This window comes from Bombus pascuorum, chromosome 5 (assembly GCF_905332965.1).
Source record: "Bombus pascuorum chromosome 5, iyBomPasc1.1, whole genome shotgun sequence".
Classification (NCBI taxonomy): domain Eukaryota; kingdom Metazoa; phylum Arthropoda; class Insecta; order Hymenoptera; family Apidae; genus Bombus; species Bombus pascuorum.
This window is the reverse complement of record NC_083492.1, coordinates 4,013,738-4,031,438: the sequence shown is the minus strand read 5'-3', so window position 1 is coordinate 4,031,438 and position 17,701 is coordinate 4,013,738. Positions and strand designations below refer to the sequence as shown.

Here is a 17,701-nt window from a genome sequence, read left to right as displayed (position 1 = left end):
AGCGGTTCATAATTCTATAGTTGAAGGTTTCTTTATATCCTGTTACTGTGTGATCAGTTGATACGTATAACTCCATCTGTGAGTCGTGATATACAATGGAATGTTCAATATTACTTGTGTACTAAGGAAATTTATAAGAGATGGAGCTGAGAGGAATATTGAAATATTGTTAAATAGGTATGTGCAATACATCCACAGGGTATTTTGAATTTGTACATATTCGAAATAACCATTAATATGCTCGACTTTGATCGTGGAAGGAAGATGTGCATCATTATTAAACTTCCATTTTTCAGCGTTCCGCAAAGTATGCGCTGATACTTTCGTCAGAAGCCTCTTTTACTTCTTTTCATTTGCATAGCATTCTTCTTTTTGCAATATTGTAGTCTAATCGAATTTCGAAGCGATCGCAGCAATGTATATATGGTGATATACATGCTAAAGAATTTTTACGTTAGCGTACTTCGCTTGCTACTAGTCGCTACTGTAAGTCACACAACCATATTCCGATGTCAATGGACCCCGCTGATGCACTATTATTATAATGTTAGATATGAAACTTTTGATTTTTAGAAGCCAGTCAGGTTAAGTTACTACTAAGTAATTAGTTGGGGAATAATTTCCCTTTGTGACATGGATTGTATGGCATTTGAGTCACAAGTACGAAGAGATTATTCTCAAGAATGTTAAGTAATATTTGTAGCCTTTGAAATAGCATGTGTGGTGTAAATAATTTCTTTTCATATGATACTATATAATCTTGTAATTAATAGTTAACTTCTAACATTTGTGAGTAATGTAACTGAAAAGATTTGAAATTTCTCTTCATATATTTTTTTTTGTTACAGAATAAAATCATAGTGTAGTATCTTATAATTTAATTTTAAAGATTAAGATCATGATATCTTTTATTCTTCTCTTATTACAGGATTTGGTCCATGTGGGTTGTCAGCATAAGTAGATATAATAAATAATTAAACTTTATAATATCAGGTAAAGAAATGTAGTATAGTTTATTAGATTAATATTTTATATTAATCTAATAATTTAATTTTCTTATAAACAGCATATTGTAGTAAAAAAATTATTTATTTTGTACTACGATGTATATGTATTTTCTAATACTTAATTTTTATTACTAATTTTATTAATGTACTTTGAAGATAATATTAAACAGCTACATACTAATATTTTAATTAATTTTTCTACAAAAAATATTAGTGAAAGATTTATTAAGTAGTGATGAATCTTTCAAAAGGAATCTTTCAAAAGGTTTTTTTTAACTACAACTAATAACATACAGGTGTACGATGGAAACGGCAAATCAGGAAAAACAACTTCCTTCACGGGGATTGAAGCAAGTGAAGGTAGATAACTGGGGGACTTTCTTTCTTCAAAGACTTCAACAGCTCTATTTTGAAGAAGAATTGCTTGATCTTACAATCAAGTTTCCCACCAGTGATATCACTGTTCAGGTATTAATCTTGTACATTCCTTATTTATATTTAAAAATTATTATTAAATATTTAAAATTAAATATTTTTTCACTATTTATTGTTGTATTTAGTTCAAAAAACTTCTTCATTAATATTTCAGGCTCATCGTTTAGTCATAACAACATGCACAGATTATTTTATGCAACTTGAACGTGAACAGAAAGAAAAAGATGAAAATTTTGATGGAGTAATTATCATGCCACCAGATATGCCATATGAATGTGTGAAGTCAATTATAAGGTAAATTTTAACACAGTCTGTATAGCAAATAAAGTTATCATACTTGCAATATACATACATATTATAATACTTTTATAGTTTTATGTACACTGGACAATTAGAATATTGGACTTCTGAGCAACATGCTTTGTATCGTACAGCACAGAAAATGAACATGACTGTTCTAACTAAATTACTTGATGCACAATTTAATACTGCTTCTCTGCAAAATGAACAAACAGTGAAATGCAATACCCGACCTATAATAGCAGTTTCAAAGCCTTCAACATCTAGCACAAAAGCAACAACTACTTCCACTTCATCCTCAGGGCTGTCAAATCAGCCATTACCAGGTAGAAAGTAAGTATGTCTGCATATAGATTAGAGATTCAAATACTCATTCTAGTTACAAATAATGTAGCTATGTATCTGAATCTTACTCTTCAATTTTACATGTACAAAAAAATTTTCTTTTTATTATGTTAGACTCCCTATATGGAAAAGGAAATTAGATACACCACAAAGTATGCCATCGCTTAATTATGAAATGCGAACATTCCACGGGATGCCGTCGACAAATAGGCCTACAGAGGTAACTCCTGGACCTTCCCGATTTGATCTCCCCGAAGCTGAAGAGTTTGCGCTCGGGGTGTTCTCGTCATTCGATGATATTACGTACAATACAAAGCCTATCGTTCAAGCGCCAGACAAATATAAAAGAGATAATTCGCCTAGTGGTAAATGTTCCCCAGACAGAGACAGTAAAAATGATACAACCGAAGATGAGGAAGATGACAATCATACAAACGAGAAGAGTCTGAAGGAAATGAATTCCGACGATGATTGGTCCGTGACTAGATGTTTCCAAAGGGGTCAAGATACGCAGCCATCGCCATCTAAGAGAGTGCGATTTGATCTCGAAGAAAAAGAAAACATGGAAAAGGGAAAACGAACGAACTCAGAAGACTCGATAAATAATCACGCAAAGATCATTCGAGAAGTATTGAAGAAATACCCCCATTTGGTGAAAAATAACAAGAACATACGTTTGAAAATCATGCAAAAAGAAGCAAAGTCTTCAGATAGTAATTCAGCATGCAAGACAAAAGTCTCCTACGTAGTTTTGAAGTCTGATCACCTGATGTCAAGCAATAACAGCGACGAAACTGAGACAAAGAGTAACGGAAGCGTAGATGGTGGCGAGACTGGACCTTGGAAATGTAACAAGTGTGATTTAGAAGAGGAGTATACGAACTACTATATGTACAGAAGACACATGCAAGATGTACACGATGAAAAGTTTGATATGCGTGTTTGTGAACACTGTGGTTATAAAGCAATCAAACGAAACATCCTGATGTATCATCTTTATACAAAACACAATGTGCCTCCTCCGAAAAGCATGAGTTTTCCAAAATGCCAAGCATGTTCTTACGTGGCACTATCGGAAGCGTTTTTGGTGAGACATCAAATCAACCATAATCATCGACCAACGTCGCGTCAACATTCGTCATCCATCGAAGAGATTCAGTGCATACAATGTTCACAAACGTTTAAAGACGTTACTGAATTAACAACCCATGAAATTAATACGGGCCATGGAAACTTGCCGGATGGCAAAAAGAAGGGACATCGTTGCACTCATTGTGGTAAAGTTTTTGTACAAGCTACGAATTTGCAAGTTCATATCGATTGCGTGCACAAGGATCTGCGAGACTCGGATGCAGCTTCAATCTCTATGCCAACGATTTCTTTAGAACCTTCTTCAGAAGCGGAAGCCTTGAGTCACGTGGCTAGTGGTATAGCGGCATCCTTAGGTGTTGGAGATAGCGTTTCCTCGGAACCTCAGGATGGAGCTTCGAACGTATCGGAATATATTGTACCGGGGATGCAATTAAATAATATTTCGCACGAAATGACTTACAACACGCACGAGCTGGACGGGCAGCATATGATAATGCTGATTGATAATGACAACTACCAACAGCAGGAAAATGATCAACAGCAGCAGCCACAACAGCTAAACATTACCGATAACGAACAAATTGTAATGCAAGGTACGGAGGATGGGATGATCGTTTACATTCACGGAAACGAAGAAGTAGAACGGCAAACGTACGAGAATTATCAGTCGGAAGAACTTACCGAAGAAACTGAGGAGATAGTGGAGGAAGTGGTTGAAGAAGTTGAGGAAAAGGTGATGGAGGAGGAAATGCAAGTTGAACAATCGGAAATATTGGAGGAATGCAGTTCTGATCAGGTAGAAGAAGTTATACAATACGTGGAAGAACAAACAGAAATAGTGGAATATGATGAACAATGCAGCGAACAGAGTAACAGTGTAGGCGAATCGCAAGAATCGGTTATGATCATTGAAGAGGAGCATCTTGAGGGAGAACAAGAGGTGGAAAAAAATGATAAGCAAACTAAAGCGAATAGCTTTACAGAATGGGATGATGATAGTAGAGAATTAGCTGATTCATAAATAATAATATTAACTTTATCACACCTTATGTTTGATCAATATCCGTGATTAACAAAATGGCATGTTTGAATTGCATTTTATTTTGCTTCTTTGTTCTGTTTTTACATAGTAATTGATCGAAGGAACTATACAGAGTATTTTCTACTTTACTGGCAAGTTTGTAGATCATGTTCCACAATCCTGCCGGAAAAGTAAGAAACACCTTGTATATACAGATACAGAAGAAGCAATATAAATGAATTATTTCATTTTTAGAGGATATGTAGAGTCATAAGCTTCAATTGATTCGTGCAAATTGATTTTAACTTCAACATTTATCCTAAAACAAATGTTTGTATATACAGCTTAAAAGCTGATATATATATATATATGTATGTATGTATGATTGTATTCAATCGTTAGAGATTTAATTTGATCACATCTGCAAAAAAACGGAAGATAGAAAGTGGAAGAAATGTTCATGAACTTTTCTTAATTACCACATAATTGCAATTTTCAATTCCTCTGAACATATAGTTGCACAAACGTGTGGCAGTGGACAAATATGAAATGCAGAAAATGAAGAGTCATAAATGTCGAATTTCTGATTAATTCCTAACTGCATATGTTCAATACAAATATTTAAAAATAAAGAGATTAAAAGTAATAAGTTTCTTTCAGAAATTCTTTCTTAGACTTTATAATGTTGAATTTGATGATTATTCATGATAATTGGTATATATCTTTCGTATTTTGCGTTTAGATAAACATGATGCACCAAAATAAAAGATAGTAGCCAATTAAGCGTTAATAACAAAATGTTATTTTATATTTCTTTCATTATTTCAAGTCCATTAATAAAATTTTTTTGTCGGAATTGATATAATAAAAGAAATAAAACTCAATCACTTTTTCCTTACCAAATTATACATTTTATTATTTCTTTCATTACATGATTTGGAGAATTTTAAGATATATAGTTCCAAATATTTAAAATTTTATACAAACATTTGAATAAAGCAAATCGAATATAATTCATTAACTAATTTATATAAAAAAATATGCTTTGTATAGTCATATATTCGCTATTTTCTGGAAGGAATAATATGATTTTATTGCAGAGATATTAATAATTTAAAAAATTCTTGAAATCAAATACCATTCTACATCATTTGCAATTAAATATATGATGCCTGTTTCATATTAAAAAATAGAAAATAAAACATTCAAAAAACCGAATACAGAAGATAATATATTTTTAATAAAGTCGGACAGAATATCTTGTATATGTACAGCGTGAGTCACTTAACGCGTTTTATTTAGTCAATTCTCTTTCTCATAAGTAACTTGTTTAGTTTTTTCAGCATAATATTTTAAATTAGAGTAATATTATCGTAAATTCAGTAAAAATTTCGAAGATGGTATTTAGAGTTAATACAATCCAAGCTATATATAGAAGAATATTTGAGTTAGTAAGATTCAACGAATAATACATGTAAATGCAGATCACGATAAAGTAGATAAAATATGCTAGAAACATTTGTATTTTTAACACACGCGTTCAATTTTACCGTAAATCAAACACATAAATTTAGTTTAGTTATTTTGTTCCGTCTAGTATATTTAACTTCAAATGTTTTTTTTTTTTTTGACTTATACATATCTATATATATGTATAAAATTGTTTCTATCGATTAAGTGAATACAAAATTAAAATTGAAATTTTTTTATTTATAATTAAATGGGAAATCATTTGATACGAAGAAAATTCAAACAGAGTAACAAATTAGCGTGCAAATACACGTTATGGTGTTAAAGAATCATTTTATTTTTAACTTGGAAATGCGATGAATTCAATATATACGATAAATTTCTCTGTTTTAAAGAAAAATACTAATCACGGTGCGTGCGTATTAAGTGCCTCGTTTTATATATACATGGAAAATACTGATTTACGTCAATATGTAATTTCTGAGTTCTCCTTTACTACAACCTACGCACGATTAACAAATTATAACGTCGAAGAATTTTATCTGAAATATACATTAGTCAAATACTAACATAACTTCATCACCGTAACGCATTCTGGTCCAGTAACAATCTTTTGTTTCAGTATTTTCAGTTATAGAAATTGAAGAAAAAATTAAGATTAACATTTTTCAAGATTCGTAGGAATTTTTGGGTCAAAAAATATTTTATCTGTATATCTAATTTAGTATTATTCGTTAGATTGGAAAGGATTTATCTTGTCCATATCGTGCAATTTTGGTTAAACGAATTTTGTATTAATTTTCGTATTATTAATTGTATCATTTTTTTTTGTATTAATTTTTATATTATTAATATATAATTGAAATGTATATCAATCTTTGGTAAATGTCTATTTTTTCCGCAAAATACGATATCTGCTTATTATTAGTAAATAAATAGTACATTATAGATGAAGTTCGAAAACCGTTCTATATATTGTATCGACGATATTAATAATTTGAACAGTAATTAATTATATTAGGATATACGAATGAGTTCAATAGTAACGAAAATTTTATATGTAAAATCGACCAAAGGTTGATTTAAATTGTTTTGTGTTTGGATCTCTGATTATTGCAAATAAGGACAGAAAGACTGGAGGGACAAGAAAATTAGATCTAGAATGCATGCAAAATAGAAGGAAATTAATTGCCGTAGTTCGATTATGGCCATTATCAAATTATTAGCAACTACTTTATACGATATTTTTAAAAATAGTTGGCAGTGTTACATAAAAATCGTTACATTAGATTCGATACGATACGATATCATTAAGTTACGCATATACATACTTACTTAAGCTTATCATCTTACATTGTATAAGATTCTTTTACCACTTTTTCTTCATAATTTAGTTACGCGAAGTATGGAAACGTACAGGGTGCTTCCTTAGACTTTTTTAATTGCTTAGACAATTAATTAGAAACGAGAAATTTCTGAGATAAAAATAATATGATTCTTAGTGCGATAAGTTTTTAGTGCACATTGATCTTTTAATTTATTGAAAACCGACATAATTTTGTCAATCCTAGAGGTGCATAATATTTTGTTTTCTTGATGTATCAATTTTTTTTTTCGTTTTAAAATGTTTTAAAAAATCTTGAAAAGCGACACATCATATCGTCTGTAATTTGGAAAATGGATAAACAAATGTTCGTAAAATCGATTAAAAAATTTCGCAACCCGATATTTCGTTCCGAGTATAATTTTAAGCTGAACTAACGAACGTTGGCTGTCGAATCGATTAATATAAAAAGACCGATATCTGTACTTTTACGTGTGCTGCTCAAAATAATTAAGAGATCACCTCCTAAATTATACAATTAAATAAATACATAAGCTTGATCATTACTAAAGTCAACAGAGTGCTATTGCAATTATTTCGAGCAGCGTAATTTCTTACAAGAAATATGCTTATGAAGTAAGATAAATAAATGAAATTCGATGTACTGATTCAATTTATGTGCAGTAACGTGATTTACAGTAAAAGGAAAAAAAAACAATGTCAAGAAATATCTCTATACGAATAAAGTCGAGAAAATAGGTGATAATAAAATTATCCGATATCGAAGTAAAGATAATTTTAGTGCAAATTAAGTATTAATATTGTAAGAAGGGAAGAAAATTCGTTCGATCAATAGTTTATCACAATGTAATCGTTAATGATTGACACAAAGCTGCCTCTGATGCCAATAATCTCGTAAAACGATATTTTAAATAGGAAATATGTATAAGATATTTGACGAAAAATGTGTAATAAAGTAACGAATATATAAATGAAAAAAGGAAATATCAAATAATTTCATTATTCTCTTTATTTGACGAATAACAAGAGTGACATCAAAAAATATCACGTAAGAATATATCATAAGAAATAACGTAAAAAGTAACATGTCCTTACTTCGTTCTTTCTATAAATTCGATAATACTTTGACTGCCTTTGTACGTTACATCGTTTCGACTCAAAGAACAAATTATTCAAAAGAATTTGCAAATATCTGCAAATTACATACGGAAAGTATAAACATTCTTTAAATTCAGTAACATTTAAGCCTACTGTATCTCACACTGTTTTAATTTTAAAATAATAAATTATTCAAAATAATTGAAACTTGTTAGCAAAGAACCAGAGAAAAGATTAAAAAAAAAAAGACATTTTGAAATCGGAAATCTACGGGTTGTTTTACGAACATTTACCTTGTCCGAAAGGTTGGCTCCGTTCGGAAAAATCCCAACCTTACCCGAGTACCGTGATGGTGTACCCCTGGCGCACGCTCTGCAACCAGTACCGAAAAGTTCTCGAGGCGGGACTTTGCGCAAATGATTCGGACAAAACCGCATGTACAGGAAACGTAACCAGTAGCCGGTGGTAGTGGCGAGGATGGCGATGATGGCGGTGGTAGAGGGACACGATTGCCCGATCGTGACCGTAGTAGCAACATGGGGTAAAGGTGCGAGCGAGCGAAAAACTGGAGAAAGGGAATAAACGAGTGAGATAAATTGACGAGTGGGAGCGACCAAGAAATATAAACAGCGAAACAGGGAAGAAAATATCATACCATTTGCGTGTTGGAAGAGGATGGCCTGAGCTCGAGGTAGATGGAAAGGGAGGTAAAGGTGGGTGGCGGTGGTGGTGGCGGCAAAGGAGAAAAAGGGGGGCTGCGGAGGTGAGAAGGTAGGAGAACCAGCCTCTGCCAGTATCCACGTGTTCAGTGTAGTAGCGCGTTATGACCCGGATGTTAGATCGTAGCTGCAGTTTTGCGAGAACCTGCCGACCCGGATGTCTCGTTCGTCGTCTACAAGTGATCCGCTACTAATGTCCTCCTGGTTACCGAAATATGTTCAATCGGTAAGTAATGCTCGGTCACGTGATCGACGTGTCGAACGATACATTTAACGCATTCACTTATCACTCGACCATTGACCGTCGATTCTGATTCCTACCCCTTTAGCGCCTTCGACAGTGGCATTCGTCAGACTGTACATTGTATTCGATCAGTTCGCAGAAATTTAAATTTCGATGTAAATTTTTTTTCCATCGAAACGATGGGGGATTAACTGTTATTCCTCTCTTATACAGTATCGTATTATATTCTATTGATAACGGTTTAATTTTCCGTCAGTGATGTAAAAACAGTCGCTCGAGCATATCTTTACATATATTTAAAAAATAATATAAGTTTTCATTTGCATATAGTTTAAACAATTCTTACGTATATATATATGTATATGTATTGTGTGTGTGTTTTGTTATCTGCAAGGAATCGGTTAGAAGTAGTAGAAATGTCCGTTGAACGCGCGTCAATTTCGCAAGTAGATTCAGCCGTCCGGTAAAGTATAGCGTATCGGTAACATCTGAGTGTGCTTGAAGGATAGATGCGAGCAAATCAACGAAAGGTGCCAGCAAACTTCGAAGGGACCTGATAAATGCCGAAATCGCCAACTTACGTGATTTACTGCCATTACCGCCCTCAACTCGTCAGAGGCTTTCCCAGTTACAACTTATGGCCTTGGTCTGCGTATTTCTTCGAAAAGCCAATTACTTTCAACAAGGTAAGCATCAAAGGATAAATTTAATCGAGTTGTTTAACTAAAGAGTCCCAAAAATTTGGAAACCGGAAGATTTTTAGGTATATACGTTAACGATATCCTTATCGTAATCGCGCGTTACGTTTGTTCTCATCGAGTCGATCATCTTGGTACTCGGTTAATGCGTAAAAGACCATGGTTATTACGCGAGTGACTATGTTTTTGTGGTATTCGAGTGATTTTTTTTTAAACGGTACTCGGCAACCGCCATGTTTGATTCCGGAAAACTCTATACCGCGAAAACAAATATTACTCGCTTACATCAACGTAATTTCGATATTTTGATTTCGTTACAGTTATTTATATAAAATTCGATGGAAAAGCAGTCGTTTGATATAGATTAAATTTTGCATAAATTTTTCTGGGTAGATACGAATAAGCTATGTAATTACCATGCTTTAAAAAAAATCTACGACCATCGGCATGAGAAAGTTGCGAAGTACAATTAGAAGTAGAAAGAAATGCTTTTCGTAGACTGACTGGTTTGTTTAGTTTAATAATTTGTTGAATACACGCGATGCGAGTCAGAGAAGAGGCACATGGTTCATTTCTGATTATCGCATACGTATGTTATTTCATTGATTTTCAGCGGTTCTTGTATCTGAAAGCCTAAAATTAAATATTTAACTGGCCCACAGCCGCTTCCCTGATTTTACAACTTAAAATTTGTAAATAAACGACTAATACTGTATTCTCGATCCTAAGTAATTAGAATTTTACTTTATAATAATACATCGTAGAAAACTTTGTCGAAGAATTATCTATATCTATAACTTACGAAGTTAAAATCTAAATGTAAAATTAAAAGTGAGGATTTTATGGATCTTCGCTACGTATAACGTTCTTAAATGCTTTATAAATCGTTATAAATCATCATCAGTTTATGAAGTATAGATTTCAGTGTACAATCTGCGTAAGAAAATTCTATTTTGTTTTTCATAATTCAATGAATAAATCGAAATTTTTAGAATATGACAAAGAAACACTAGATGTTATAATAATTTTTATTGTGCATAGACAACGGTTATTATTCATGAATATATAATATATTAATTGTTAATTTCCCTAATACTACAAAGAATTTCGTTGTGCATGAAATAACTGATTTTATAATAGATATGAAAAACTGTTGAGATGCAAAGATAAAAAATTGCGAATGCTTTTGCGCATACTTGCTGCACGGTGAACGCTATGCCTTTGTTTCATGGCGAGACGCTTGTCGTTTTAATTTTTACATTCTCCGTCTTCCAGTAGACTTGTACGTCACCACAAAAACCAATATCAAAATATCAGTAACTGTATTAGTTATTTCAAGGTAGTAAGTGGTAGATAATCGTAGGACTAAAATAGCATTATCGATTATTGCAGTCGTTTTTAAAAATATAAATATTATAGGAACAGCGATACCGATTATTTTCAACTTTTAATGCTCGAACAATAAATGTACGAATATGTTGATCTAATACCATGGAACGGATAAGGTAACACAGTGGTACGTTATAAATTAATGTCCATAACAAAATGATCTTTAAAATGAATTATCAACGACTCAGGCCATTAAATTATAACTACATTGTTCATAAAGTTACATCGTTCAACATGACATAAAGTAATTTCACAAGTCAAGTTCTGTATTATCTAAATAATTGTTCACCCTTTGCGTCTCCATAATTTCACAGTTATACCACTTTTTCATTACTTTTGAGACAATTCCTTGACAATGTACAGTGTTAAAAATAGAAGAAGTAAAAAAACTATCGATATGTTATCAAGTTACAAAAGTGGATTAACATAGAAAGTTTTCGAGGTTCTCTGTTCGTTTGTCTAAACTTCAACTTTTCAAACTCGGATCATACAAATTTTTGCACATTACCGAATCTTGCTTTTCGTCTATTATATTTTAAAAAATCCTGTTCTATTTGCAACTCTTATTGTACTCATAATATCATAAATATGTATGGTCCAAGAATTTCTTGAACCGAAACAACAAAATTATATCATCAACAATTCAAATACATTTCAAATGGAAATTCGAACATGCAAAAATATACATATCTAACAGACACATACAATAGAAAAATACATATCTCCATAGACACAATGAAGGAAGTAGAACTTAAGCGAGCTTTTTAATATTAATTCTTTGAGTATCACATAATTTTACATGTTATATACATTCTGAACATTTTTGTACTTTCAAATTTTCCATAAACACGTAAAAATCTAGCTACGATATGCACAGGGCAAAGAAAATCTCCGCTTAAATATCGTTTCAGTGTATTCAGTGTATTCTTCCATGAACATTCTCGATGAATAATGATAAGTATTATAATTTCTAACAGGGAAGTCACTACTATTTTAATAATCCTAATATCGATCGAAATTTCGTAGAAATAAGGATCGATCGTTTGACAAGAATATTAAACGGTCGTTCGAGCATCAAAAACTTCGGGCATCTCCGTTGTGCAAGCGTAGAGAGTAATATATAGGTAAAAGGTAGGGAGGTAGGTAAGGCAAGAAGGTAAGATCGGCGTACATTCAAACTCAGCGGAGTCTAAGCGCGAGTTCCGGGTGATCCGCTGACCTGTCGGCCTTTGCAACAACACTCTCACGCTCCTGTAACCCATACTCCCTCTGTATCGTCTCTCCACTCTCCGTCGTTCTTTCTTTCTCTCCTACATACTCATTGTTTCACAGTATTCGATACTATAGTCCCGTGTAGCGCCGTTTGTAAACGTACCCGTACTGCATTAGCATACGCTTCTTTCCCTCTCCTCTTTCTCGCTCCTTTTTTCTTTCCCTAGGTATCTTTCCCCGGGACAATCATGAAAAACGCGCAGAGCCAACGAATTTTCTGTCGTTACTCTTTCGTTTCCTTGGATTTCAATCGCTTATGCCCCTTTTTCATGGCGGACGAAGGAAGATTTCGATAGAGGAGAGGGGATTTGATTATATTTTCATCAAACTCGATGTACTTTGAGAAATACCGCTTTGGTTGTATCTTGGTTGAGCGATCCTGAGGAAAAGTAGCACATATTCAATTTGAAGAAATTATGGATAGAATTGAACACTGAAAGTTTGAACACGGGAAGGTTTTCGGTACCGAAATCCTCTAAACAAAGGAATTTTGAAACAACGCGCTATTCTAATTACTTTAATCGAACTATTTATATCGACAACGTTATCGAAGCTTTATCGCATAATTTATATTTATTATTTTCCTCGTTATCCTATGTTTACATACGAGATGTTGTCCATAAAGCTATTTTATAGTTATTGAGATAACAATAGGATCTTATCTGGAAAAGTTTTAAGCTGGAATGTTTATGAATAATAAAAGCAACGGTAACGATAAGATCCAGGCAATACAGACATTGCTTTCATACACCATTTTTGAACATCGTAATAACTTTATGTTATCATACGCGAAGCTTAAGTTTTATAACGTATTGTATAACAGTCATAAACGTTTCTAATCCATCAATTTTGATGATGTTACGCGAGTAACTTCAATTTTAATTCACGAACATGCATTTATGCACCATCAACATTTGTAGATTTATTACAGAGCGATTCATAACTAATATTAATTATAAAAAAGTTAATAACGAAACGAAAACTGTTTTTATCTTAATACTTGATCCCTCTATTTTCGTAAATCTAACGTTTCGTACGAAAATTAAAAAAATATATTGGATGAGACTATCCTCAGATCTTTGATTAATTACTGAATGTCGAATAATACATCGATTGTATTTTTTTGTTTCAGCCTTGAAAAACTGTCCGTCCGACTCTTCGAATATCCCGACCCCTAACATTGGATTTTCAAAAGTAATATTGTTTATCATGATATCGCATTGTATTTTTGACCGTTAGTTGCTGCGGTACAAACGTTGGCCATACAATGCATGCAATTTTTCAGGCCATGTCCGGATTTATAATGATGATGACCCAGCAAGGGAAACTGTTGTATATATCGGAAAATGCGGCAGAATATCTTGGACACTCTATGGTAAAGTAATTGCAAAGACACAACAATTATGGTAATCGAACATATTAAGAATTCACTAAGACAAACACAAAATAATTGCTTCTAAATGTTTCGTTGTTCATGATAAAACGAAAGATATGATACTATATATAATATACGTACATAATTTGTCAGAGAAATTAAATTTAATTCAATGTTCTACATTGCACAATGTATTTTAGGAGGATTTGCTTATCCACGGGGATAGTGTTTACGACGTAATAGACAAGCAAGATCACATGGTTGTACAAAATCAATTATCTAGAAATAGTCCAATTCCAAGCGATAGAAGATTGTTTCTTTGTCGGATCAACGTATCCAGGAATTCTCGGAGGCAACTTCGTTTCGGTGATCAAAAAGTAAGTTTTGCATTTAGTCAAAATAATAACACTTTCTTTTTTAAATTCAATAAACTTCTCTTTGTCCTTTCCTTAACGTAGAATAAGAAATTCTTGTTTTAATTCTATTTTACGTTATGCTAGCAATTATATATTCTGAATGTTTATTTTTGTTTCCTAATGTTATCTTTTTGGTAGTGCATAGTATATTATTTGTGCGTTTAGTTTTATCGTTATTTTTTATAGGTGGTTTTAGTTGAAGGCCATTTTTTACCTTTCGTTCCTGTTTGTAATCGAAATGAGTTTGTTTTCCTTGCTTCCTGTACACCCGTTGTTTTGCCAGAAACTAGAGAAAGTATCGTGCAGGGTGCGACAAATATTTTCACCACCATTCACTCTATGGATATGAAATACCTTCATATCGATAAAACGTAACATTTTTATTTCTTTGTTTGAAAAATATAAAAGATTCCAATGATCTTTGAAAGTAGAATACATTTTTGTTGAATGATTTTGTTGAATTTTCAGTGCTGAAAGCCATTTGGAATACACCCGTAACGAATTAGTAAATATGTCATGGTATAATTTATTACACTGGGATTCGATACGAACAGCATATTGCAAACATCAGACTGGTACGTTCATAGAAATTTAAAATAGTTCGACTTTCGAGTTTATCTTTAATCGAAAACAAATATAAATACATTTTAGTATGTTTTTCTTCAATTTTAAAAATATGAAATAGAGACTCGTTTAAAAATTAAACGATACGTCTTAATATTTAAAACATTTGAAAGTTTCGATATCATCCACGGTTGTTTCAGTTATTCAATCTGATCAAGAACGGTCAGCAACTGCATTGTTGAGACTGCAAAGCCGTTCCGGACGGTGGTTCTGGGTGCATTGCGTTTTACAAGTCAAAGATACTTCCGAAGAATGTCAACATCCTATCATTGTGTGCACGAATCAAGTTCTGAGGTGCGTTTCCATATTTCTAATTTTCATTTCCGAATATTTCTCGCTTTCTTCTTTTCATATTGGAGAGTAATGAATTTCGTATCCGCTAAATAGAATTTTAAAGATCATGTACAAAATATATCCATCCTTTTCTTATAAATTAAATAGATAATACTAGGTTAATTATTAATAATTAGTTTAGTAATTATTAGTAAAATAAAGATGGTAACGGTTATAACAAAAAGCGTGTTCGGTGTAATGCACTATTACAGTGACAGGGAGGCGGAAGTAATGCGTTCAAGTTCCTGGCTGTACCAGTATTCATCCCAAACTAAATTTACTTACACCATCTGCTCCGGGAGTCAGAACCGCGGTGTGCCATATGCTACCGGGAGCCAAAGTAATCAGCAGCAAGATTACAGTCGTTCCTTATCCCACGCGCATAACAACGACACGCAACACTCTCCTGATATACGAAATTCGGATCAGGATCCGCACAATTCGTCCAAGACACAGTTAAAGGATTACACAACTAGAAATCCACGAGAGGATGCAGAACCGGTTGATATGTCGATCAGTAGTAGCGAACATGAGAATAGGAACGTACACATGAATATTCAACATGGTCATTATGCGCTTGGTCAATTCACCGATAGGTACAAAGCGCATCATAAAAATTCACTAAATTTGAGCGGTTATCGTGCAAAATTTATGCAATGTCACAGCCAATACAGTATGGACACGTTGTCGCCCAAGTACTATATCACGGACTTGGATAAAGAGTACTGTTGTAACGAAAGGAATAGCAGCCATAAACGACTTCCGGGTAAAGCGTTATCCACGACAACAGGATCGACGGCAGATCCTTCGGAGTTACCCATGGAACATTGGAATTCGAGTCCAGTTTGGTCGGACACTCTGCAAAGGGTACCGGATGTCGTTCACCAGGAACTTAGCCCATATGTAGCGACGCCAACTACGCCAGTCGATACTCCAGACTCCGAGCTACATCCGGAAACTCCAATTTTTAATTTCGATTGGGCGGCCGAACAGCATGTGCCCAATTTGAAGATCACGTTTCGTAGCTCGAATCAGGGGCCCAGGAAAGTCCAGGATGTTCAACCTATCACGTTGCAGTTACCACGGAAAAAGGGCCAGTCCATGAATGATTCTAAAGACTTTCCTAAATAAGACTGTGCACTTGTTTAATTGGTGCTTTACAGTTAGATAGGCAAATATTTGTTTTTTCTTTAAGTAGGTATAACTTTGTAAGTTTGAGAGTTCGAGTCTGTGAGTAGGATGAAAGTTGGTATAGATCAGTTGAAGGTTAGATTAGAAGAATTTGTAAAAAATTGAAAGAAGGAAAGATCAATTTTGAATTGGTGACAGTCGATCCATTAAATTAGTTCCTAATATAATAATATTGAGAGATTTAAGATTGACTGGTATCATACAAGATTGGAATTGATTTTTTAATCAGATCATTTTTCAATTAAAGTAAAAATGATGCATATGGTAATTTCATAATTTTTATTAAAAAGAAACTTGTTTTCTCGTTGGATTGAAAGCTATCATCAGTATTAAATAAAATCTGCTTGCTGGTAACAGAGATTTATGGGTAAGATGCCATAAAGTATTAGGGTAATTAATAAAAGGTAGACGTGGAAATTTTGTCATATACGTAGAAATATCGATCGCAAGAGTACCTAATTTTTTTTTAGTGGTAAAAAAAAGTACTTTAACTAGCGTCTAAAAGTTTTATAGAAGAAATTTTAGGAAAAATGTTGAAATACAGCTTTTTAGAAATCATTTTCGTGTAATATTTTTAAATAATGGACATTTCAGTGTAGTAGCATTATTAATATCTTGGCAAAATGTTTAATAATTAATAATGAAGTTAATTGCATAAGTTTTAGCCGAAGTTCAAGAAGAAGGAATGTCCATTAATAAAGAATATTTTCAATGTTCATTGAAGTTATTAAACTGCAACCAATGTCCTTTCCCGGATTTCCTCCTTTCTTTTTCCTAATCATCAAAAATAAATTAATATCTACGTAGCAGATTTTTGATTTAAATGTTATTAAACATTTACATACAACGAAGAGAAGACAAAATATGTTTTAGAAAGGACATTTTATTCAATTAACTATTTAATTTTAATTTTTAGTATTAACATTATTTTATATTGTACTTCCAATGTATAATCCTATAGTAATTAGTATTCTCTGGTACTGATTTAAACTTGTAGAGTTTAATGGAAATTTTATGGTAATTAGACTCAGTTTGTTTTAATTACTTGTCAATGCATATGTACATATCTCGAGTGTACATTTACATATCTACCTGCATTAATTAGGGACATTTTTTTGCTTTCTTAGACACGCCAGGAGATGTCGCTTCGTTCAACGCTTCGATATCGTTCTCAAACGCATTAAAATGTTACAGTTTGAAAATATATATTACTTACAATATCGTTTGAATTATAAATGAAATATTTTTCATTATTTGTCAATATATTTGTCTTGTTATGATTCTAGATATACATAATATTACATGAGTATAATAATTTATATAGAAA

The 17,701-nt window shown here is 32.7% G+C and overlaps 2 protein-coding genes across 7 annotated transcripts; both read left to right on the top strand.

The window, feature by feature from the left end:
* Window positions 1–9: 9 nt before the first annotated feature.
* LOC132906615 (centrosome-associated zinc finger protein CP190) lies at window positions 10–4,984 on the top strand. Of its 5 annotated transcripts, XM_060958943.1 has the most exons (8): window positions 10–177; window positions 297–486; window positions 574–685; window positions 929–993; window positions 1,304–1,475; window positions 1,597–1,736; window positions 1,815–2,075; window positions 2,202–4,984. In XM_060958943.1, exons 5-8 carry the CDS (start codon window positions 1,311–1,313, stop codon window positions 4,198–4,200), a joined length of 2,565 nt encoding a protein of 854 aa, XP_060814926.1. In that variant the 5' UTR covers window positions 10–177; window positions 297–486; window positions 574–685; window positions 929–993; window positions 1,304–1,310; the 3' UTR covers window positions 4,201–4,984. The 5 variants fall into 5 exon arrangements, with proteins under 5 accessions (XP_060814926.1, XP_060814927.1, XP_060814928.1 ...); XM_060958945.1 differs by lacking the exon at window positions 10–177 and having other exon boundaries at window positions 199–486; window positions 574–660; XM_060958942.1 differs by lacking the exon at window positions 10–177 and having other exon boundaries at window positions 199–486.
* A 3,918-nt stretch (window positions 4,985–8,902) lies between these two features.
* On the top strand, window positions 8,903–17,090 carry LOC132906618 (PAS domain-containing protein cky-1). Of its 2 annotated transcripts, none has more exons than XM_060958950.1 (9): window positions 8,903–9,058; window positions 9,586–9,762; window positions 13,568–13,629; window positions 13,721–13,810; window positions 14,011–14,187; window positions 14,413–14,597; window positions 14,695–14,801; window positions 14,991–15,144; window positions 15,396–17,090. In XM_060958950.1, the coding sequence occupies exons 2-9, from the start codon at window positions 9,714–9,716 to the stop codon at window positions 16,312–16,314; spliced, it is 1,743 nt and encodes a 580-aa protein (XP_060814933.1). In that variant the 5' UTR covers window positions 8,903–9,058; window positions 9,586–9,713; the 3' UTR covers window positions 16,315–17,090. The 2 variants fall into 2 exon arrangements, with proteins under 2 accessions (XP_060814933.1, XP_060814931.1); XM_060958948.1 differs by having other exon boundaries at window positions 9,581–9,762.
* Window positions 17,091–17,701: the final 611 nt, after the last annotated feature.

What these genes read in the sequence shown, in the direction of transcription:
- LOC132906618 (XM_060958948.1), top strand. An exon ending in TACCTTCATATCGATAAAAC is followed by an intron (nt 14,598 to 14,694) that starts GTAACATTTTTA and finishes TTGAATTTTCAG; the next exon opens with TGCTGAAAGCCATTTGGAAT. An exon ending in ATATTGCAAACATCAGACTG is followed by an intron (nt 14,802 to 14,990) that starts GTACGTTCATAG and finishes CGGTTGTTTCAG; the next exon opens with TTATTCAATCTGATCAAGAA.
- LOC132906615 (XM_060958944.1), top strand. Translation starts at nt 1,311, where the DNA reads ATGGAAACGGCAAATCAGGAAAAACAACTTCCTTCACGGGGATTGAAG. An exon ending in CCAGTGATATCACTGTTCAG is followed by an intron (nt 1,476 to 1,596) that starts GTATTAATCTTG and finishes TTAATATTTCAG; the next exon opens with GCTCATCGTTTAGTCATAAC. An exon ending in TGTGTGAAGTCAATTATAAG is followed by an intron (nt 1,737 to 1,814) that starts GTAAATTTTAAC and finishes ATACTTTTATAG; the next exon opens with TTTTATGTACACTGGACAAT.